General features: G+C 39.3%; 1 protein-coding gene across 1 annotated transcript in view; it reads right to left on the reverse strand.

Annotated features, from left to right (window-relative positions):
* Nucleotides 1–24,010, reverse strand: part of HYDIN (HYDIN, axonemal central pair apparatus protein) — a 347,261-nt gene that overhangs the window by 306,129 nt on the left and 17,122 nt on the right. The window contains 4 exon segments of the mRNA XM_027516055.1: nucleotides 2,435–2,569; nucleotides 5,676–5,795; nucleotides 10,675–10,800; nucleotides 11,806–11,963. Coding sequence (XP_027371856.1) covers nucleotides 2,435–2,569; nucleotides 5,676–5,795; nucleotides 10,675–10,800; nucleotides 11,806–11,940 — 516 coding nt within the window. The 5' untranslated portion in view covers nucleotides 11,941–11,963.

Raw genomic sequence — 24,010 nt, forward strand, 5'->3', positions numbered from 1 at the left:
GAATAAAAAAGCTAGGAGTAAGATAAGCAGCCACAAAATACAGCCATGGAGTAATCCTCAGTGGGAATGCTGGCATTTCATATTTATAAAGTAGGTATGCTACTGCTAAGTCACTTCAGTCATGTCCAACTCTGTGCGATCCCATAGACGGCAGCCCACCAGGCTCCCCCTTCCCTGGGATTCTCCAGGCAAGAACACTGGAGTGCGTTGCCATTTCCTTCTCCAAAGCATGAAAGTGAAAAGTGAAAGTGAAGTCGCTCAGTCATGTCCGACTGTTAGCGACCCCATGGACTGCAGCCTACTAGGCTCCTCCATCCACGGGATTTTCCAGCAAGAGTACTGGAGTGGGGTGCCATTGCCTTCTCCATAAAGTAGGTATAAACTCACTTAAAATATATTATTTGCTGTATAGATAAGTAGTTCTAAAAATCTCTCCCTTTGCTTTTAGTTTTTGATGAGGGGAAATTAAAAACATTTATAAGTAAAACAGAAGAGTATAACAAACCCCATGTACTCATCACCCAGATTCAACAGTAACTAACGTTCTGGCCTTCGGGCTTCATCTGTGCCTCTATCCATTCGCCTTTCTATTGCTATTAATACATTTTTAAGTTTTTAAGGTAAAAGTTAGATATTGAGAAAGCATAAATACTGAGTGTACAACTTTGACAAATGAATTCATCCATGGAACCCACACACCTCTGATGACACAGCACATTCCACCTCTTCAGAAAGTTCTGTGTATCCCTTTCTCAGTCAGACTGCCTACAGGTAGAATAATACTTATTCAACAGAAGACTTTTTTTTTTCTCCAGCATAGAAAAAAAAATTAAGGAAAGCCAACCCCTTGAATCCAGCAAGCTTTACATTTCAAGCTGCACAAAGGCTTACTATAGCCAGTTTTTATAATAAAATGACAGTGTAGGAATTTGACCCCCAAACTAAATCCAACCATTCTCTTCAGAGATAATATTCAGATATAGAACCTGAAGAAAAAAAAAATCAGGACTTCAATAATGTACAGCAAAAAACACTACTTCTGGACCTATTTATCTTTTTGGTTATTTCAGTAACACCCCAAACAAAATTAAAAGTTCATAAACACAATCCAAGAAATAAACAGTAATACTACAAAGTGGAAAATTAATAACAATAGTATTATATAATGAAATTTCTAACCACTGACTACAGTGATCCACGCTTGGCAGGTCACATTAAATCCTCTATCCCTGCTCTCTAGAAATGTAGAACAGTAGCAACAGCAGCAGGAACACCGCTAATGACATTTACAGCAGCTAAAAAGTATTAGTGATAGAGAAGAAAGGATTCAAAGCTAGTTCACTCTCCCTATTATGTTCTTCTGATTCCACCGGTAATGGCACAACACAGATAAGCATACATACTATTAACATTACAGATAAACTGGCATTTTGTTATGCCTATTTTAGCCTTGGGGTGTGTGTGTGTGTGTGTGTGTGTGTGTTTTGTCCTCGTTCCTTCAGTCATGCTGGCAAAATCCTTTTCTCTTCCACACAAGTCCCCACTTTGCTCCTTACAGAGGAAAACTCAACCTGCAATCTTGCACTCTTGGAGAAAGGGTGGGGAGAAGCCACCCTCCCAGTCCCTCAAGCTAGTTCTTCCTTCCAGAAGAAACTGGAATTTACACAACTGAGGAGAGAGAGCCTGAAAACGGGCTAGATGCCTGATGGCTGTGGTGGTGCTGGGCGGAAATGGCTTCTTTTTGAACTCAGGCTCTGTGCAGACAGGGGTAAGAAGACAGGGCAGGCCTCTGCTTTCGGCTCTAGCTTCCCTACTTGCGCTTGGGCGGAGCTACTGGTGAGGTGAGCCCTTCCCCGAGGACTGGTTACCTACCGTCAATAGGGAGCAGAAGGAGGCCTTCTCTGGGTCTCAGGTCCTGGTCACATTCTTTGCCATTAATGAGACCGATACTGTGATCAGCATTTGAATCTTAAGTCTCTCTCCTAAACTAATTACAGGGTGGGAAGGAAGGATGTAACTAACTAGGATCCCAAACTCCCAAGAAGCTGTGATCTCTACCCTTTGTCTCAGCTCACTACACCTGGACCACGTCTTTCCCTGTTTGGTGCCTCTCCAGCTGCAATGTCCAACATAAATAAGCTGAGGTAGGTGCCAGGGAAGCATCCAGAAGGCTACCCTTCTTTACAGTCTGGCTACGTGCAGCTCATATAAGCCCTCATCACTGTTTGACAGTTCTTTCCTATTCCCAGTGGTGCACCATCCCCTCCTCTCATCCAGCCTGACCATTCCTCTCACCACCACCACCAGCAACACCATCAATGACACCGACACCATCGACAACACCACTAGCACCGCCACCACCTCCGTGAATGTTCAGAATTGCAAACTGCCAGCGACAAGCATCCAACCACTGTCTTGCCAGCGCTGCTGTTACCTTGTTTTCCTCTGGAGTAAAGAGGATTCGGAACACGGATGGCACTCCTGGAGCGACCTTGTGGCTGATATCTTTGGGGCTGATTACTTTAAAGTAAGGTGAACTTTCCTCAACAACTTTCACCATCCTTGGAATCTGCAAGAAAAACCCAGTAATGGGCAATGTTATTGAAAAATTTTATTTTATTATTTAAATGTGACTATTTTTTGAAAACTAACTGCTTAATAATCTAAAACCCCACCTACACTGGGGAGTCGCACTGGACTTTCCAACATCTGAGAACTGCTCTGGGAGAAGAAATCACACTGCACTCCTGCTATGGCTCATCCGCTGTACATAAGGCACCACTTGATCCTCACAATAACCTTTGAGCTTCATTACAATTCATTCTTCAGATGAGGAAACAGACACTTGCCCTAAGAGTTACAACTTCACCAAGCAATGGTGTTCAGGATCAAATCCTGGCCTAGCTCTACCTTCCTTCCCTACAGGACTGTCCCACCCAACACTACCGTGAAGCAAGAACACAGAGGGCAGTAGAATATCCGCAAGGCCAGTCTCAGAGCAGGTTCAAACAGTTCCATCCTTTTAAAGTCTTATTCTTCTGCCCTGCTTGCCTCACCCAGAGTACATATACCTATTTTGGACAGCCCCCAGCAATAAAGGAAACATAACTGTGAGAAGAGGGGTGGTCAGAGGTAGAGGTTCTAGGGACACAGGAACAGGAGAGGATTTTTTTTTTTTTTTAAGAAAAAAAAAAAAAAAAGATTTAAAGGCAGCAAAAGAAAGTTAACTATAGCTAAGTCCGTCCTAGGAGTCTCAGGTGGAAAATGAGAAAACAAGAACCCTACAGCCTCTCAAAGCTGGAGCCTAGATGTGGAAGGGAAGAAGAAAAGCAGAGAGAATTCAGACATATCTGAAGACTAGAGACTGGGGAGTTAAGAATGAGATGTGTGCATATCTGATAGGAACAGAAGTGGCTTTGCTGTTAAGAGAAAAGGTCAATGGCATTCATGATGTGTTAACTGATGTCATATAAGCTTGTTGGGAATACTTTTAGTAAGATCATAACTGTGGATTAAAAACTAGAAAGGAAAACAACAGCAACACTAGTAATAATACTAACACTGCTTTAGTGCTTACTAATGACAGGCACTGAGCTGAATAGTTTACATCCGTTATCTCATTTAATATCCCAAACAACCTACTGAAATGGGTACAATTATTATCCCCATAGCTTGGAGAAGTGAAGTAACTTGCCCAAAGTCTACAGCTAGGAGAGTACCCACCTGGAATCTGATCCCAGATTAATCTGACTCTGGAGTCTGGGTGCTTATAATTGTACCCCAAGTGAATTTTTCTGTGGCTTGTAGAGTGTTCATGGCTTACTTTCAACTTGTGTGTTCAAGAGAGATAGAAGAACAACAACCTGGCTCTGTCTTTGGCATTCCAAGCCAGCGAGGAAGCTAAGGTGAGTGACACAGAGAGCATTTTTCAGTGTCCTAAATTTATCTCAGTGGTTCCTTCATGAAATAGGAAGTAGAGAAGCAGGCTTACATCAGCCACCTTGTACAAGGGTCCTGGGATTAACTTACCAAGAACAAGCCTGCCTGGCCTAGAGAACCTGTCTGCTTGTTGGCAGCTGAACTTCCTTGGATGAGGACCTTCTTTTCATGGGATCCAATACTCCAACAGCATCTGTCCAAGAGGTGTGGGTTTTATCCACAAGAACTGAGTGTCCTTTGGTAGACAAGGCTAACACATGCCTCTTATCCTTGACATGCTCACTACACCCACTGACAATCATTTCTTGTTGATGGCCAGGGAGAAGTACCTTTTGTTCTAGGTCCTCTCTGCCTTTAATAGCCTAAAAAAACTTGAACAAGAGGCCAAAAGTAGTGGAGAAAGGGAAAAAGAGAACTGAAAGTGAGAAACTAAACTGGTTGGCAGCCCTATGTAACTGATCTCTTCTTGAGATATACGAACCTGAGTATAAACATCTTGGGTTCTTTTTCTTCCCTCTGCCTACCCTTCAGCTTCCATCCCATGAGCTCTCTTGCTAACTCTCCTGCAGTGAAGAACTAAATGTTCCATCTTCCAAAGTCTGACTTTGCTGTCACTAAATAACCTCATTGATCTCTGACAGGCATCACCGATTCCTTTAATCAGTTACTGTAGTAAATATAACTGCAAGTCTTCCCATTTGCCTTGAATTCTTGCATAGTCTTCACTTAATTTCCCACTTTTATTATACCTAGAATTTTAGTCTCAATGTTCTAAGTCTCCTATAAGTATTTCTACTTGTCCTTAACACCTGATATTTAGCATCTCTCTAATGCCTTCCTCCCTATCTGATTACTTTTCACGCTTAACTGTGCTTCATGCTGACGTTCTGCATTATTCTTTCTTTCATCATTGTTATATGTCAAGAAAATCTTCGGTCATTTAATACTGTTTCTGGAAATAAACCCTAATTTATCTCTGAAGGGAAAAGGCATCATGATGGAGAAGAAATCCTCAGTTGCAACCACAAGGAAACAAGGAACAGACAGTGGGAAAAGCCATCCAAATCTATATGTAGACAAATTCTGAAGGCTATCTGAGGTACAAGGGGGGAGATGGAAAAGAGAAACGGGAACTTCTCTTTTTGAAGTTTTTTCTAATATAATTTGCATAATCTAAACGCATTGGCTCAACAACTGCAATTCATATGAGTAGACTTGATACCTTCTCTGAAAGGCATCACTGATTCCTTTAATGAGCTACTGTAGTGAATATAACTGCAAGTCTTCCCATTTGCCTTTAATTCTTGCAGAGACTTCACTTAATTCCCCTCCTTTATTACAGCTAGAATTTGTGGCTATAATAGTGGGAAATAGTGGCTCTAATGTGGAGTATGTAAACATGAATAGTAATGGCACTGTCTTAAATGAAAACCTCTCCCAAATGGTCACTGGTGAGAATTGCATGATACTCGTCTAGCTAATCCTTTATTCAACAGAATACTTAGCGCACATGGGAGCTTACCATGGCGGGTACTGCCCTGGGACTGAGCATTTAGCAACAAAACAACCAGAACAGTCCTGACTTCATCAAGCTCATAATCAAAGGGCATGTCTTCATCTATTTTCCTAGGTCTATCAAATTAAAGAGCTTATCTAAGACCTTACAGGATTCCATTCTATCTAATCCCTTCTTATATATCCATAAAAGGTACAGCCATCCCAGCAAACATACTCACTGTGTCAGTGTTCCTCAAAACCAGTGGAACCTCATAGACTTCACAGGGAGTGTAGTTCTGAAATATGATTTCTGATGGAAAGGGCTGGAATAACGCCTGATCCAGGTCAATTCCTGGAAACTACAGTTGAAAGAATAAATTAATCATATAGTCACAAAGTGGCAGAAATGACTGGAAAAGATAAGAAATTACTACACATACCTATGAATATTAACACTAAGAACCAAGGAAACACTTTAAAAGGAGTAACAGAATGGCAAATACTGTATATTAATGCACATGTATGGAATTTAGAAAGATGGTACTAATGATCCTACATGCAGAGCAGCAAAGGAGACACAGATGTAAAGAATAGACTTTTGGATTCAGTGGGAGAAGGCGAGGGTGGGATGATCTGAGAGAACAGCACTGAAACATATACATTATCATATGTAAAACAGATGACCAGTACAAGTTCGATGCATGATGCCGGGCACCCAAAGCTGGTGCTCTGGGACAACCCAGAGAGATAGAGTGGGGAGGGAGGTGGGAGGGGGGTTCAGGATGAGGAGGACACATGTATACCTGTGGCTGATTCACGCTGATGTATGACAAAAACCATCACAATATTGTAAAGTAATTATCCTCCAATTAAAATTGATTAATTTTAAAAAATTCAAAATAACCCATAAATTAGAATTGATAAGTGACTTATCAAGGTCACTGAATAAAAGGTCAACATAAATCAATTATATTTCTTTGTACTAGCAATGAACATTTAGGAAATGAAATTTATAAACAATACCATTTAAAACCACATTCTAAAACATAAAACACATAGGAATAAATCCAATGAAAGATGTTTAAGACTTTTATCTGGAAAATCTACAAACCATTATTGACAGAAACTAAAGAAACTCTATGGACTTCCCTAATGGGAAGAAATACCCAATCACTTTATTTTAAAAGAAAAAAAAAGAAAATCTACACTGAACCACTGGCAGGTGTGTGGAAAATACACTAATATGCATATTTATAGGAAGAGTCCATCATTTAGACAGGCTAGAAGAATCATAGCTGGGGAACTCTGGGGGGAAGAAAAGGCTAACACAATTCTGTCACATCTCCTCCCTTCTTCTCATCCCCTTTCAAATAAACAAACACATATAATCCTCTTTCATAAAGAGCTGCCCCTAGAATCATGGCGAATTCCTATTGGACTGCAATACTACCAGCCCTGCCTCAACATTAACTACCTGAAAACAGCAAGTCCAGGAAGAATTCCCTTCTTTATTTCAAAGATGAGTAATAATAATAATCACAATGACAAATAAGCCAGGATCTATACAAAAACACTCACCAAAAAAAGAAAAAGAGAAGCAAAGAAAACGTCAAATGAATATTCACTTTTCTGGTTGCCATGAAAACAATAAGAATCTTAACTACACCACTTCATCATAAGTTCAAAGAACATAATAGAAAAAAATCAGAGAGCACAAAGCAAATATTCAAGAGTTCGAGGGAAGATTAAGCAATCAAAAGCAATAAAAAATTCAAGCGCTAATTCAATAAATGCTAATTGAATTTCTAATGCTTTCCATATGTTGAGCATACAGTAGTGAAGAAAGTCAATAAAACCACTGCCTCATGAAGCTAAAATTCTTGAGGAAATGGATAAAAAATAAAAATACATAAAACAAGGTCGGGCAGTGTTAAAGCTATAAAGAAAGCCGAAGCAGGACAAGGAGATGGCATGAATGGGGATAGGCAGTCAAGGGATGGCCTCTCTATGGAAATGGTTTGAATTGAAGTAAGTCATGCAAAGGTCTGAGAAAACAGCATTCCAGTTAGAAGGAATAACAAATGCAAAGACCCTGGGGTAAGAAGTATCTTTGAGTGTTTGAAGAGCAGCAAAAGGAGGTGCAGTTAGAGGAGAATGAGCTGCAGAAGAGACAAAGGAAAAGACTACGAAGGATGCAGGCTCAGATGCTGCAGGACTTTCTCATTATGAGAGTAACAGGAAGCTTCTAGGCAGTTTTCAACATGGAAGCAACTTGTTCTAGTTTACATTTTAAAAAATCACTCTTCTTTGTGGAGAACTGATAATGGGATGATCAGAGGGACACAGGGAGGCTACTTTAGGAGTCTAGATGATGATGGGTTGAATGGGATGGTGGTGGCAGAGGTGGTGAGAAGTGGTTTGATTATAGAGATATATTTGTGGTCACTAGCCCTTGTTGGATTTCACATAAGATGTGAGAAAAACAGAGGCATCAGAGATAACACCAAGGTTTTTGGCCTGGGAAAACAGATCAATGGAGGTATTACATGGTGGATGCAGGGAAGATCATGAATTTAGGGAAAGAATGTAATGCAAAATTTAGATCTTCAACATTTTAAGTTTGAGCTGCCAATCATACACTGAGCTGAATATATGATCCAGAGTTCAGGGGCTAGACCACAGTAGGAGATATAATTATGAAGGTAATCATTTAAAAGGTGAAATTTAAAACCTCGTTCCCACAAGGGGCCACCTAAGGAGTGAATGCAGAAGAGAAAGAAGTTTAAAGAGCAAGTACTGGGGAGCTCCAATGTTTAGTGATTAGGAAAAGAAGAAAGAGCCAACAAATAAGAAAAAAGCAACCAGTGAAGTAGGAAGAAAGCCAAAGGAGTGTGATATCTGAGACACAAGTGAATGAAAAGGTACAAAAAAGACACTAACTATATAAAATGCTGTGAGATGACCCAACGGTGTTGAACTGATCAAGCTTAAGAATGAATTTTAAGACACACACATACCTCAAAGAAGGGAGACAGAGGATGCTGATGAATGTAATTACAGTAAAATGGGAATGAACAAAGTTTAAAATGGATTAGAGAGGAAATACAAGGTGAAGAAGGGCAAAGAAGATACAGCATCTTCACCACTGATATTTCTAAAGGAAAACAAAAAAATGGCATGAATACTTGATAATCCAAGAAAAGCTTTCTAGCAAAAAGTAACAGATATAATATTTTAGGAAAAATTTAGACACATCCTAATAACATTGTGCATGCTGCATACATGCTACCCAATGGACCGTAGGCCACCAGGTTCCTCTGTCCTTGGGATTTCCCAGACAAGAACACTGGAGTGAGTTGTCATCTCCTCCTCCAGGGGATCTTCCTGACCCGGAGATTGAACCCACATCTCTTACATCTCCTGCACTGGCAAGCAGGTTCTTTACCACTAGCGCCGCGTGGGAAGCCTCCCTAATAAAATCACTGGATATCAAATAAGAATAAACAATCTTTGGACACACAAGTTAATATTATAGCTCAGCTGGTAAAGAATCCACCTGCAATGCAGGAGACCCCAGTTCAATTCCTGGGTCAGGAAGATCCACTGGAGAAGGGATAGGCTACCCACTCCAGTATTCTTGGGCTTCCCCTCGTGGGTCAGCTGGTAAAGAATCCAGCCCCAATGCGGGAGACCTAGGTTCGATTCCTGGGTTGGGAAGATCCCCTGCGGAAGGGAAAGGCTACCCACTCCAGTATTCTGGCCTAGAGAATTCCATGGACTAGGTCTATGGGGTTGCAAAGAGTCAGACACAACTGAGCAATTTTCACTTTCACTGTTTCCTCATATCATCATTTAAAACCAGAAGGTAGTGAAGAAAATGCCTGCAAAGCTCTTATAGGGAAAACATGTGGCCCAAAAATTGTACACCCAACAAGTCTACAGTTCACCTCTAAAGGCAATAAGCAAATATTGTCAAACATATAAAGGACATACAGCTTCCATAATCTCTTCTTGAGGAAATGAGAAGGGTATGACTCTCATTTAAATAAGAAACAAACAAAACTCAGGAAAATAAAGTGAAAAAATAACTGAGTTAACAGAAGAGGAAAGATGAGATGTGGTACACTAAGAGCCTTGATCAAAATACATTAAAACACATACACAAGCAGTAACACACACAACAGCACACACAGTCTGGTTTTAGTCATGCTCTGGGAAAGAAGCAGATAGCCCTTAATTATGATGAACTAGCTTTGGAAGAAGCTGTGTTCCCTGCCTTGAAGTTAGAGGGTGGCTATGGAGAAGGAAATGGCAACCCACTCCAGTGTTCTTGCCTGAAGAATCCCAGGGACGGGGGAGCCTGGTGGGCTGCCATCTATGGGGTCGCACAGAGTCGGACACGACTGAAGCGACTTAGCAGCAGCAGCAGCAGCATGGGAAAAAGAGGAAGCAATGAATAACTAAAGCTGACAGGGCTCAGAAAAAGAGTAAATTGTATGCATATCCTAGACAGGAGAGGCAATGGCATGCCAAAGAGAGCAAAACAACCTGAGGCAATCACTCCTCTTGAGGGAAATCACTCTGAAAAACCCTCAGGAATAGCTAGGAACCTTTAGAGAGGGGGCTAATCTCCAGGAGTTCTACTAAGGGAGGCTCATACCATAATTTGTGCATAAAAACTGAAGTGTATAATTCAAGAAATTAATTTAAAAGTAGGAAATAAGACCCATTCTAAAAACATGTTCCTAAAGCCTGGAATATATGGTTTACATTAAAAAATAGAAACATCAAAATATCTATTCTTTACAGACTAAAAGGATGTATTTGTTATTGGAAATGAGCCAGAACAGACAAAAAGGCCTGTGTTAATAAACAATTCCTCCTTCCTCCTTGCTAGTAATGACAGCTCAGTTAAGCAGGAACTTCTTTTTCTAGAAAGATAACCCAACTGGGCTTGACTAATATAATTCTTGGGATTACTCTTACTATGTAAACCATAGTGTTCAGAAGTAGCTAAGGAAGAAATATGACTAATCAGAAGTTACTTATACTCTGCAATTCTTGGTATCAAATTACAGATACCAACATCAACAAAGGTAGAAAAAGAATATATAAAACAAATTCAATAAGGGATTAGTCGGCCCCAAAACAATAAGTACTGCTTAGTTCTTACTGTTTTAGAACAGTCACATTATTCCAGGATCTACCTTATACACAAATACAACAGAAAGCAGCTACCTTTTGATGTGTTGTTTCCCTCATATCTAAAAGTTGAATGATCTGTGGTCGGCACATCACACGGGTGTTGGCCAGTCTCTGCTCTGTGGTGAGGGACATTTCCTTCAGGAACTCCGAGGGTGTCAGCTAGAATTGAAAACAACAGGAGCTGAAGATTCATAAGTGGTAATACTGAAAAAGTGTTTTCCTAAGTGCCAGTAATGAATAATTTGTGTTTATAGCTTTCAGGATAATTCTGGAATGCCACTAAGTTCCCTTATAAAACATTTAAAATAACTAAATAATACAAACAAGAGAAGGACCCATGCACTTCTGAGCTTTTTGCACAATAATTTGAAATGACATATGGTTGCCATTTCCTTATGATTTTAAAGGAATCACACAAAAGAACATGGGGTTGGGGAGAGGAAGGGCAAGAAACTGCACAGGAGCATGTCCAATGAGCTTAACATTTATGCTCAGAAGAGCATAAAACTCTAGGTTTCTAAAATCACTTAAGGGCTTCAGAGCTAAAGAGTCTGAGACATTTCTATTTCTCAATCGAAGTTACAACATGCAAGCAAAGCTTTTGGGTGTTTATCATGTTATACCTGGTTAAAGAGAAGTCTTAGAAAATGTAAAGGATCTGGGAAGTGTGACTGTGCTGCCTAGGAATGAGTTTGAACTTTTTAGAAATCATAAGAGCATACCTTGTTTCCAAAGAGCTCTCAGCTGATCATCAGATACAATAGTCAGTCACATCCACTTACCCAAATAAGAACATAAAACGCTTTAACACTTTCTAATCTTATGAGAAAAAATGTTACCTATCATTTAAATAACCCAGCAAGGGCTTACCCAAGACCCACTACTATTCATTGCTTTGTCTGTATAGTCTTCAACTGATTAATGTAAGCAATTTAAGCCTCTACTTTGATGTATGTAATTTCAAAAACTTCCCAGGCTTTAAAAGGTATCTATGCTCTGTAGCAAGCTACCATATAAACTAAACTGAGAATATTTGATATCCTGTTTGATATTCTGAGAATGCCAGGCAGCCATTGTCATTCTCCAGAGGAGAAAGCTATTTTTCTGAGAGATGCTTCTCCTCTCATAGGAGATACTTTACTCTGAAATTCTCTGATACATTACCATTCGATTTACTTCATCTTCTGCAACCACCTTTGGACTCATGGGTGGTAAAATCTTGCTTTGGAATCCTTTAAGTGTTCTGACTAACCCCATATGAACAGCCCCCATGGACTCCTCGATACTTCTACTTGTCATTTTTAGCTATTTCCTCTGTTTACCTAAGAATGAAAAACAAAAAGTTTTAGAACAAATGCAGTTAATTTCTGAATATAGGTCACATTTTTTGAAGGTTTTTCAAACACAAGAAGGTTTAGAAAATACTGATCTTCAAAAATACATCCAGTACTTGGAACCAATGCCTTAACTGTAGGAGTCTATTCCATGAGCCAGTCTAGAGTTAGCCTTATCCCAAACTCTGGGACCCCTTTTAGACAAAACAAGTGATTCTGGATTAAGCTCAGGGAAGACATGAAAACACAAGCAGCTCTTACATTTTGGTACTTTTTATCTTCCCCAGATAAAAACTGCTCAAAAAATATACTTCATAGTTTGCTACTTTATCTGCTTATTTGACAATTCTCTCTCATGACACTCTTCAAACAGAATAAACATAAGGCTTCAGGCCTTCACAGCTGGCAGAGAATTGAAAAAGGCGGCATGAGATGATATGGGGAAGAAGTTTCTGAAAATGTTCTGAAGTTTATAGTAATAAATAAGGCATTAATCAGCTGCCCAATACCTCCAAATCAAAGAAATATGACATTTCCCCATTGAATATATTTCCTTATACTTCTACTAGGACATTTGCAACTTTGGGAATCCATTTATGACTAAGTAGGGGCTTCCCTTGTGGCTCAGCTGGTAAAGAACGTGCCTGCAATGCAGGAGACCTGGGTTTGATCCCTGGGTTGGGAAGATCCCCTGGACAAGGGAAAGGCTACCCACTCCAGTATTCTAGCCTGGAGAATTCCATGGACTGTATAGTCAGTCCACAGGGTCACTTTCACACTTTCACTTATGACTAAGTGGATTTCTATTTTTAGTAATAGCAGCCTAGATTTTTTAACCCTGTGGGGGAGAAATGCTGGATATAACATCAAATTAAAAAACCTTAAAATCATTAAAAGTTCAAAAGACAGTAAGGCATTACCAGACCAAACTGGAAGGGAAAGTGGTGCATAAAGGAAAATAGATATGAATGAAAATGTAATAAGGTACACTGAAATAAAGCAATAAAACACCCAAAGAAATTAATATGAAATTTTAAAATAAGAAAAACAATCAGAAAAAAAGATGATTGAAATAGAAAACAGCTAAAGAAGTTCTAACATGCTATAACTGGAGCCAATGAAGAAGAAAAATAAAGTACTGGAGGAGGAGAACTAATATTTAAAACTATAATCCAAGAAAATTTTCCATTAAAAAAACAAGCAAAAGGAATTGGTGGTTACCCAAGAAGGTTGACCCAAAATGATCAACTCTGAGTCATATCTTGGAAGAACTACTAGAGTGTAAAGAATTTTTAAAATTAGCATCCAGACAAAAAGTCAAAATAATGTATGAAAAAAAGAGAACTAGATGTCAGCACACTTTGTAAAAGCAATCCATGAAATGGGCAAACAGAGGAGGAATATTTTCCAAAAACTTTAAAAAGCCTGAGCCAGAGATTTTACAAGCAACCAAGCTCTCCTTCCATCATCAAGGCTACAGAAAAGGAGTTTTGAACACGCCAAAGCCCAGGGAATATTACAAACATGTTCCCTTCCTGAAGAATGTAATAGAGGATGGGCTCATCCAACCAAAAGAACACAATTTTACATGAAAATTAAGAAAAGAGAGCCAAAAAGTAGATTAAGATTAGTAGTAGTTGGTATAAGAGGTAGGAATCAAACCATTTAATGAGATAGAATAAAGAAGAATTAAGGGATTTGTGGTAGAAAGCCCCTATGATGGCAGCCAATGATACCTGTTTCTAAGCATTCAGGTATTTATATAATCCTTCTCCCCTTGCGTGTGGGCTGTACTTAGGTATTGTAACAAATATAAAACAGCACAAGTGATGGATGTCACATGTAAAATCAATTATAAAGAGAACTGGTACCATCTTGGGCCCTGTCTGGCTCTCTCTCGGATCACCAGTTACTAACTGTAAGGACACTGAGAAACCTATAGAGAGGCCCATGTGGTGAGGAACCAAGGCCTGCCAGCAATGACATGAGTGGGCTTGGCAGTGGGTCTTCTAAGTCCTGCCAACAACCATGGGAATGAAGGCAGAGTTGCCAGCCCCGGTTGAGCCTTGAGATGACTGCAGTCTGGGCCAACAGCTTGATTGGAGATGCATGAGAGACCCTAAGTAGGAATCACCCAGCTAACCATCTTCTAGACTCCTGACCTATAGAAACTGAGAAAACAAATATTGTTTTAACCTATTAATCTGGAGTAATTTGTTATACAGCAATAGATAAAAATATAGGCACTATAAAGGGTTTACAAAGAAAGAAAACTGCTGAACATAAAGATTAATGTTCCTAAATTTCAAAAGGAATTTTAGAAAAAGCAAAGATGACATACTAAATAAAGAATAATGATAAATCACATACAATATACATAATTATTATAAATAGGAAGTGTGATATCACCAACATGGTAGAATAGGTAGTTGCCAACTTCTGTCCCACTCACAAAAAGACCATCTATTAACAGCAATTATCCATAGACAAGACACCTTTGTGAAAATCCCAGAACCGAGGGTGCGACTGAACCACTCCCTTGGATCACAGAGACTTGGAAAAACCTCAAAAACATTTTGTTAAGTAAAATGAGCCAGTCACACACACACAAAAATATGTATTGTGTGAGTCCATTCACATGAAGTGACCAGAAAAGGACAACCTCTATAGAGAAAAAGTAGATTAGTCATTGCAAAGGTCTGGGAGGAATGAAGGGATAGAAGAGTGATAACTAAAAGGTATGGGATTTCTTTTTGAAATGAAAATGTTTACAACTGACTATGGTAATAATTGCACATGTTTGCGAATATACTAAAAACTGTGAATTGTATGTACACTTTAAATGGATGAATTGCATCCTGAATTGAATGTGAATTATTATATCTCAATAAAGCTGTTAAAATATATTTTAAAACATTAAAAAAAATCAATCCTTAAAAGTTGAAAAGTGAAACAAATAAACCTTGCTGTATATCAAGTTGTTGTCATAACTACAAAGAGAAAACAGTTATTCTAAACAACCTTAAAACATGATTTTTGACTATATATCATCATTGGATAGTAGTCTTATCGTCCTAATATTAGTAATAATATTTTAAAAACAAGTAGCAATATCAATATTGTTAGGAATCAAGCATTTCAACATTAAAAAAATAAAATCATAAAAGTTCTTATATTAAGAAATACTATAATCTTAAATTTAAATGGCAAATATGAGTTTCAGCTCATGATTATTTTCTCCTTTTAAATAACTTGCCTACTGAAAGACCCTCGAAGCAATGAAAGCTCAGTAAGCAATGACAGTCCCAGGACGTAATGTGGTCTTTAAATACTACTTCCCACTAAAAGAAACCATACTCCTTAGAGAAATGAGTAACTCAAGGTCTGGGGCATGAAATGTGTAAGATGAACTTGGGACATTCTACTATACTGAAAGACAAGGACGTTACCAAAGGCTACTGGGGTTGAGTCTAAGGAGCCCAGAACAACTTGAAGGAGTTTTCATTCACCAAAGACAGGACAATTTGGGAGAAAAAAAAACAAAGTGTGCAATGGATTCCTCTTTAAAACTCTGAGTTCAAAAAAGATACTAAAAAACAATCACTGGTCACCTTTGGAAGTTGCTAGGACACAAAACTAATTAGTTTGGAAACAATAACAGGGAAGAATCAACCATTTATCCTGTCCCTTTCTGTACAAATTGCATCATAAGTTATCCAAATAGTTTATGAGGGGAAATTATTCTTCATGGACAAACTCCAGCTAATAAATGCAGAAGAAATGACAGAAAAATAATCACCATTTTCAGCCTCTAATGAAACGAAGGATCATCAATGCCAGAACCATTAGGAAGAATGTTGTTAAAGAACTTTATAATGGCTCAAACAGGCTAACAACACCTGAGCCCTCTACATCAATCTTAACACTAAAAGAGTGAAAACCAGACATATTATGTGCCTCCTGACGTGATGTAGTACACAGCACCACCTGTGTAGCACTATTAACAAAAATCTTAACCTAAATCTAATTAATCTCTAGATCTACCAGCTAGGGTACAGGAGATCAGGAAATGGAGGAACACGTGCAAGAACATAATTAAGCCGTATCAAGAATGCAGAAAATGTTACAGGAAAATGACCCACTTCACTAAACTAGTAAATAGTGCTTGTGTGCAAACATGAACACCTGAGAGGGGATGGAGACGATAATTATGATTAAGAGAATAGCTTCAACAATAATGACATACATAGATTATAAGCAAAAGGAGGGAAGAGGTATATCATGCAAATGTTGGTCAAAAGAAAGCAAGAAGGGCTATAGTAATATTAGATAAAGTTGACTTCAAATCAAAGAAAATGACCAGGAACAAAAAGGGACATTATGTAATGTCAAAGGGTGAATCTACCAAAAAGACACAACAATCATAATTATAAATGCACCAGACAACTTTTAAAATATATGACTTGAACCAAGTTTCAGAATATATGACACAAAAAATTAAAACAACTATACAAATCCACAATTGTAGTTGGAGACTTCAACATTCCTTTCTCAACAATTAACGTGAGTATTAAGCAGAAAATTAACAAGATATAGAGGAACATAACACAACCAACATGATTTAATCAATATTTATGGAACAGTCTGCCCAACAGCAGCAGAAATGTACATGCTTTTCATGTATCCAAGCAACATATACAAAGATAGATAATTTTCCAGGCCACGAAATAAAATTCAACAAAGTTAAAAGAACTGGAATCATACAGAGGGTGCTGGTTAACCACTGTGAAATCTAATTAGAAACACACAACAGAAAGATAACACAAAATCTCCAAATACTTAGAAACTAAACAACACATTTCTAAATAAACACAAATCAAAGAAGGAAAACCAAAAGTATGTTGAATTGAATGAAAATGAAAACACAACAGTTCAAAATTTGGAGGAGGTTGAAAGTTATAACACTAAATATTTAGATTTAGTTCAGTTCAGTTCAGTGCAGTCACTCAGTCGTGTCCGACTCTCTGCGACCCCATGAACCGCAGCACGCCGGTCCTCCCTGTCCATCACCGATGCCCGGAGTTCACCCAAACTCATGTGCATTGAGTCAGTGATGCCATCCAGCCATCTCATCCTCTGTCATCCCCTTCTCCTCCTGCCTCCAATCCTCCCAGCATCAGGGTCTTTTCTAATGAGTCAACTCTTCGCATGAGGTGGCCAAAGTACTGGAGTTTCAGCCTCAGCATCAGTCCTTCCAATGAATACCCAGCACTGGTCTCCTTTAGGACTGGTTGGATCTCCTTGCAGTCCATGGGATTCTTAAGAGTCTTCTCCAACACCACAGTTCAAAAGCATCAATTCTTCGGTGCTCAGCTTTCTTCACAGTCCAACTCTCACATCCATACATGACCACTGGAAAAACCAAAGCCTTGACTAGACAGACCTTTTGTTGGCAAAGTAATATCTCTGCTTTTGAATATGCTATCTAGGTTGGTCATAACTTTCCTTCCAAGGAGTAAGCATCTTTTAATTTCATGGCTGCAATCACCATCTGCAGTGATTTTGGAGCTCAAAAATAATAAAGTCTGACACTGTTTCCACTGTTTCCCATCTATTTCCCATTAAGTGATGGGACCAGATGCCATGATCTTCGTTTTTTGAATGTTGAGCTTTGAGCCCACTTTTTCACTCTCCTCTTTCACTTTCATCAAGAGGCTTTTTAGATTAGAAAACAGTAAAAGTCAATTATGTCATCTAAGCACCTACATCCAGAAAAAGAAAAAGATGACCAAACAAAACAAAAGCAAACAGGAGCAAATAATAAAGATAAGAACAGAAATCAGTAAAATTAAAAACAGAAAAGCAATAGAGAGAATTAATCAAAGATCTGATTCTCTGGAGAAACCAATAATACTGACAAACCTCCAGCAAAGAAAGAAGACACAAACTACCAATATTAGGAATTTAATAAAAAAGGACAAACCATATAGATATCAGAAGAATAATAAGGAAACACTATAAACAACTGCACACTCATAAATATGACAGCTTAGATGTATTGCTTCGATTTCTCAAACACACTACCACAACTTAATATGAACAGATAATCTGAATAACTCAAAGTATTATGGAAAAAGAATTCATAATTTTATAACTCAAAAAAAAAAGAAATCTCTAGGCATAGATGGTTTCACTGGAGAATTATAGGAAACATTTAAAGAAGAATTAACACCAATACTACCAATCTTTTTCAGAAAATGGAAAAGAAGGGAACATTTTACAATTCATTTTATGAGGCCTAAGACAAAACCAGACAAAGAAGGTAATACCCAAAAAACACCTAAAAACCAGTATCTATCATGAATATAAGTGAAAAAAAGTTTAACAAAATATTATCAAAATCCTAACAAGTTATTTAGCAATATGAAAAATAATTATATGCCATGACCAAATAGTTTAATTCCAGGAATATAAGTCTAGTTAAACACTCAAATTTCAATGTAATCCGTCACATTAGCAAGCTAAAGAAGAAACATCATATGATCATATCAATTTATGTAGTAAAAGCATCTGGCAAAATTCAACAACATTCATGATAAGAAAAACTCCCAGAAAACTAGGAATATAGAAGAACATAATAAAGAAAATATACAAAAAACTTTACAGCTGACATCCCCGTTGCTGATTAGTCACTAAGTCATATCCAACTCCTTTGCAACACCATGGACTGCAGCACGCCAGGCTCATCTGTCCATGGGATTTCCCAGGGGAGAATACTGGAGTGGATAGGCCATTCCCTTCTCCGGGATCGAACCTCCAACTCCTGCACTGGCAGGAAGATTCTTTACCACTGAGCCACCTGGGAAGCCCAGTTGACATCATCCTGAATGGCAAAAGACTGCATGCTTTCCCCATAAAGACTGAGGACAAGGCAAGGAGGTCCACTCTAACCATGGCTATCAGACATAGTATTAGAAGTTCTAGTCAATGCTAGAAGAAGGAAAAAAAAAAAGAAATAAAAAACATATAGAGCAGAAAACAAGGAAAAAAACTCTCCTTAGATGCAGATGGCCTGTCTACATAGATATTCCCAAAGAATCTACAACAAACCTCCTAGAACTAACAAGTGAGTATAAACACACAAACATCATTCACATTTCTATATACGAACAATAAAGATGTGGAAACCAAAATATGATACCATTTGTAACTGTCATTCCTTCAAAAACAAAGTAAGTTGAACAAAACATATACAAGACTTGTATACTAAAAATGACAGAGAGCCAATTTAAAAAATCAGAAAGCATCTAAGTAAAAAGAAGATCTATGTTCATGGATTGGAAGACTCAACATGGACATACTTGGTGGAAAAGTGACATTATTCTACCTAACACACAATCCAATTAGAAAATAGACAAAGGACATGGAGACATTTCATTGAAGATGTATCAAGCACAAAAAGCATATGAAAAGTTGTTCAACATTACCAGATATCAGGAAAATGCAAATTAATACCATGATTAAATAATACCACATACCTATCAATCACCTGTGTATCACTACAACCACCTAGACGTGGGTGCTATTAGTCTCCCCATATCCCAGATAAGGAAACAGAGGCACAGAGGAGGTAAGTAGCCTGCCCCAGTTCCCACACTAGGAAAGGGGAGAGCTGCAAGGAGAAGAGTCATTCTGGTTCCAGAGTCCACACTCTCAAAGGTGACACTATTCTGCCTCTACCCTGAGATTCTATCCCCTAATATCTCACAAATTCACCTATGCCTTTTTATCCCTGCTGCCTTCCTTTGTTAATGTTACTTCCATGGCTTGTCTTGGTGACTGCAACAGCTTAACTGACCTCCCTGCCTCCAGAATTGGGTCTCCACTCCCACTCCACCCCCACAGCCTAGTCACTCTCTACACTGCAGCCACAGTGACTATTCTAAAGGGAAAACCTGGTAATGCCATTTCCCTACCTAAAATCCTTTAGTCCGGAATACTCCAAAAGGTTCTCATCATGACACCCATTCCAGAAACCTGCCCTTCTTGCACTTTATGCTCAACTCACAATTCACAAAGTCTCAGGGGCTCACACACCTCCAGACTTATACATAACACCTAGAATGCCTTTCTTCTCCTGATTTCAGTCCCTTCTCTCATGGGCCTCTCAACAGGGATGCTTAAGTGTCCTCATGGCACGATGATTGACTACTTCCACAGAGAGTAGTCCCAGAGACAATGGGAGAAGCTGCGCTGTGTCCTCTGTGGCCCAGTAGTCACATACTCTCATTTGGGCAAGATCTATTAGTCACACAGATCAGCCCTATTCCATATGAGAGGCCACACAGGGACATAATTACCAGGAAGTAAGGGTCATTGGGAGCCATCTTGGAAGCCATCTTCCACATTTATCTCATATGTTTATTAGGAGGATTAAACGACACAATAACTGTATGTCACTTTGTACAGTAAATATAATTGTTCTTAGTGTTACTAGCAGAAAGTTTGGTTTAAAAAAAAAAAGCTAGAAAAGATGGAAATTCCGTTTAATTAAACTTTGCCTGCTAAAAATAAGTAAGAGCATCATATGAAACTGCTCACATGTCTTCAAGTTGTGCTACCGCTAAAGTGAGGACAGGGGCCATTACATACTCTGGGATGTTGATAAATATTTCTTTACCCCAAAGTACCATTTTAGCAGGAAAATATCGAAGAAAAAAAAATGCAGAAAATGCTCAAGTAAATGCAACATGACTTGTTACCACTGATGGGTTCTCTAGGCACTTGGAGTAAAAGGATTAATTTTCATATTTTAATCCTGCTGCTACTTCTGGTTTTCTTCTGTTTCTAAAGCTGCTATGCTTCTTGGTTTCTTATGTGTCAGATCTCTTTTAAATTGGACTTCTTCAATTTCATAGGTTTCATATTGGGCTTTGCTCTTTTCCCCTGAAATACGTCCTGAAAACAATCTGTCTCTGCAGGATGTGTGGCTTATAGCCTAGGCAGATAAAAGAGAGACAAATTTCAGAAAGAATCCTCTTATTTGACCAGGCTGAAGAAAAGAAAAATAGAGATGTATTTTGTATTTTGTTCCGGTCACCAATTCCAACATGCATGTGTGTTTGTGTGTGTGGTGTGGCGGGGGCAGGAGGGGTGTTCCCCACAATAGCAAGTAATTTATCTACATAGAGATGGCATCAAATCCCAAAGGTTAAGTGTTAGTCCTATAGACTGCCCCCACTCTTCAGACACTAGTCGCAAGCCCAGCGTGTGTGCTTCTGACCCACTGACTGTAAATCAGAAGTTTCCACAACCCCAGCCTCAGGTTCAATTAGTTTGCTACGGTGGCCCTCAGAACTCAGAGAAACATTTTACTTACTAGATCACTGGTTTATTATAAAAGGATAGTCCCTGGGTTGCTGTTGCCCTTGGATGTGGCCTGATAACTTCACTATTCATTAACCTTCTAGTGAATTGAAGCAGGCCTTTGTTTATAATCTGTCCACTTTTCCCAGTCACCCTCAGCAGGAGGGTGGGCCTGTATTACCTAGTCTACCATTCTTAGAAGCAGAAATCCTCGTTCACTGAGTGTAGATGGTATAAAGGGAGAAATCCTAACCCACGCCTAAAGAATCTTCCAATACTCCAACTTTTTTGAAACTTTGAAGATAAAATATAAAATACTCACAATACAAACAGCACCCAGGACAAGAGGACGTCTACTTAGAGGCTTGATGTTTGAAATTACCTGGATATCCCATTCATGCCACTTATCTAAGATATACAGAGCTGATATCTTGACATCTTGATTGTCTCATTTCAGGTAAAAGTTGAGATACAATTACCATTAGCTGAGATGCACACTTAGTGCATCTACTTGCAGCTATTTAAGTGCCTGAAAGTAAACATTTTTAATTTGTCTATCAAGCAACCAAAGGCATGTTTTTCTAGCTCCTTCTCACCTTGCTGCTGCTGCTGCTGCTGCTGCTAAGTCGCTTCAGTCGTGTCTGACTCTGTGTGACCCCAGAGACGGCAGCCCACCAGCCTCCCCCGTCCCTGGGATTCTCCAGGCAAGAACACTGGAGTGGGTTGCCATTACCTTCTCCAATGCATGAAAGTGAAAAGTGAAAGTGAAGTCGATCAGTCGTGTCCGACTCCTAGTGACTCCATGGACTGCAGCCCACCAGGCCCCTCCGTCCATGGGATTTTCCAGGTAAGAGTACTGGAGTGGGTTGCCATTGCCTTCTCTGCCTTCTCACCTTAAAAACCCCAAAAAGCAAAAAATTTTGAACAGGTATATTAAAATTGAGACTCTCCGAGCTTTGTTGTTATTCAGTCCTCAGTCGTGTCTGACTCTTTGCGACCCCATGGACTGCAGCACACCAGGCTTCCCTGTCCATCACCAACTCCCAGAGCTTGCTCAAACTCATGTCTGTTGAATCAGTGATGATCTCGTCCTCTGTCATCCCCTTCTCTTCTTTGCCTTCGATCCTTCCCAGCATCAGGGTCTTTTCTAATGAGTTGGCTCTTAGCATCAGGTGGCCAAAGTATTGGAGCTTCAGCATCAGTCCTTCCAATGAACATTCAGGACTGATTCCCTTTAGGGTTGACTGGTTTGATCTCGTTGCAGTCCAAGGGACTCTAAAGAGTCTTCTCCAACACCACAGTTCAAAGCATCAATTCTTCAGCACTCAGTCTTCTTTATGGTCCAACTCTCACATCCATACATGACTACTGGAAAAACCATATCTCTGACTAGACGGGCCTTTGTCTTTCAGAAAGAGTCTTGATCCATATATGGATCTGGATTATGAGACTCACTTATCACAGACACCCTCAGATGATACGGTGAAATGCACTGTTCTCATCTCTGGAATACCCAGCCTCTTCTTCCAAGTCCATTAGCCCTACTGGTACACTCTGTCCCCATTTTGACTAGGTTCTCAGGCTTCTCCATTTCCCCTGATCCAACTATAGGGTTACTTAGGGATAACAATTCTGAAACTATCTCCTGCCATTCTATACCCTTTCCCCTGCTTGGACTCATCCTACAGGTCTCAGTTGAAACATCACTGCCTCTAGAAAGCCTTCCCTGACCACCCTGAAAGGCCCCATGTTATATGTTCTGAGAGTAATTGCACTTCTCATATAATGAATAAATTGCCTGTGTAACTAGATTTTTACATCTGTCTTCACCAGAGAGCAAGTTCTCTGAGTTCACACACCTTAACCATTGTGCTCACCACTAGTATATAACCTAATATATTAACAGGAATCAATAAATATTTGTTTAATGATTAATGGTCAGTTTAATCATTTATTGTTTTCTGTCTCAATGATCAGTCCAGTTCAGTTCAGTCACTCAGTCGTGTCCAACTCTTTGTGATCCCATGGACTGCAGCACACCAGGCTTCCCTGTCCATCACCAACTCCTGGAGCTTACTCAAACTCATGTTCATTGAGTCGATGATGCCATCCAACCACCTCATCTTCTGTCATCCCCTTCTCCTCCCACCTTCAATCTTTCCCCGCATCAGGGTCTTTCAAATGAGTCAGTTCTTCACATCAGATGGCCAAAGAATTGGAGTTTCAGCTTCAGCATCAGTCATTTCAATGAATATTCAGGACTGATTTCCTTTAGGGTTGACTGGTTTGATCTCCTTGCAGTCCAAGGGGCTCTCAAGCATCTTCTCCAGCACCATAGTTCAAAAGCATCAATTCTTCAGCGCTCGGCTTTCTTTATAGTCCAACTCTCACATCCATACATGACTAATGGAAAAACCATAGCTTTGACTACATGGACCTTTGTTGGCAAAGTAATGTCTCTGCTTTTGAATATGCCATCTACGTTGGTCATAACTTTTCTTCCAAGGAGCAAGCATCTTTTAATTTCATGGCTTCAGTCACGATCTGCAGTGATTTTGGAGCCCAAAAATATAAAGTCTGTCACTATTTCCACTGTTTCCCCATCTATTTACCATGAAGTGATGGGACCGGATGCCATGATCTTCGTTTTCTGAATGTTGAGCTTTAAG

Source organism: Bos indicus x Bos taurus, chromosome 18 (assembly GCF_003369695.1).
Source record: "Bos indicus x Bos taurus breed Angus x Brahman F1 hybrid chromosome 18, Bos_hybrid_MaternalHap_v2.0, whole genome shotgun sequence".
NCBI classification, from domain to species: Eukaryota; Metazoa; Chordata; class Mammalia; order Artiodactyla; family Bovidae; genus Bos; species Bos indicus x Bos taurus.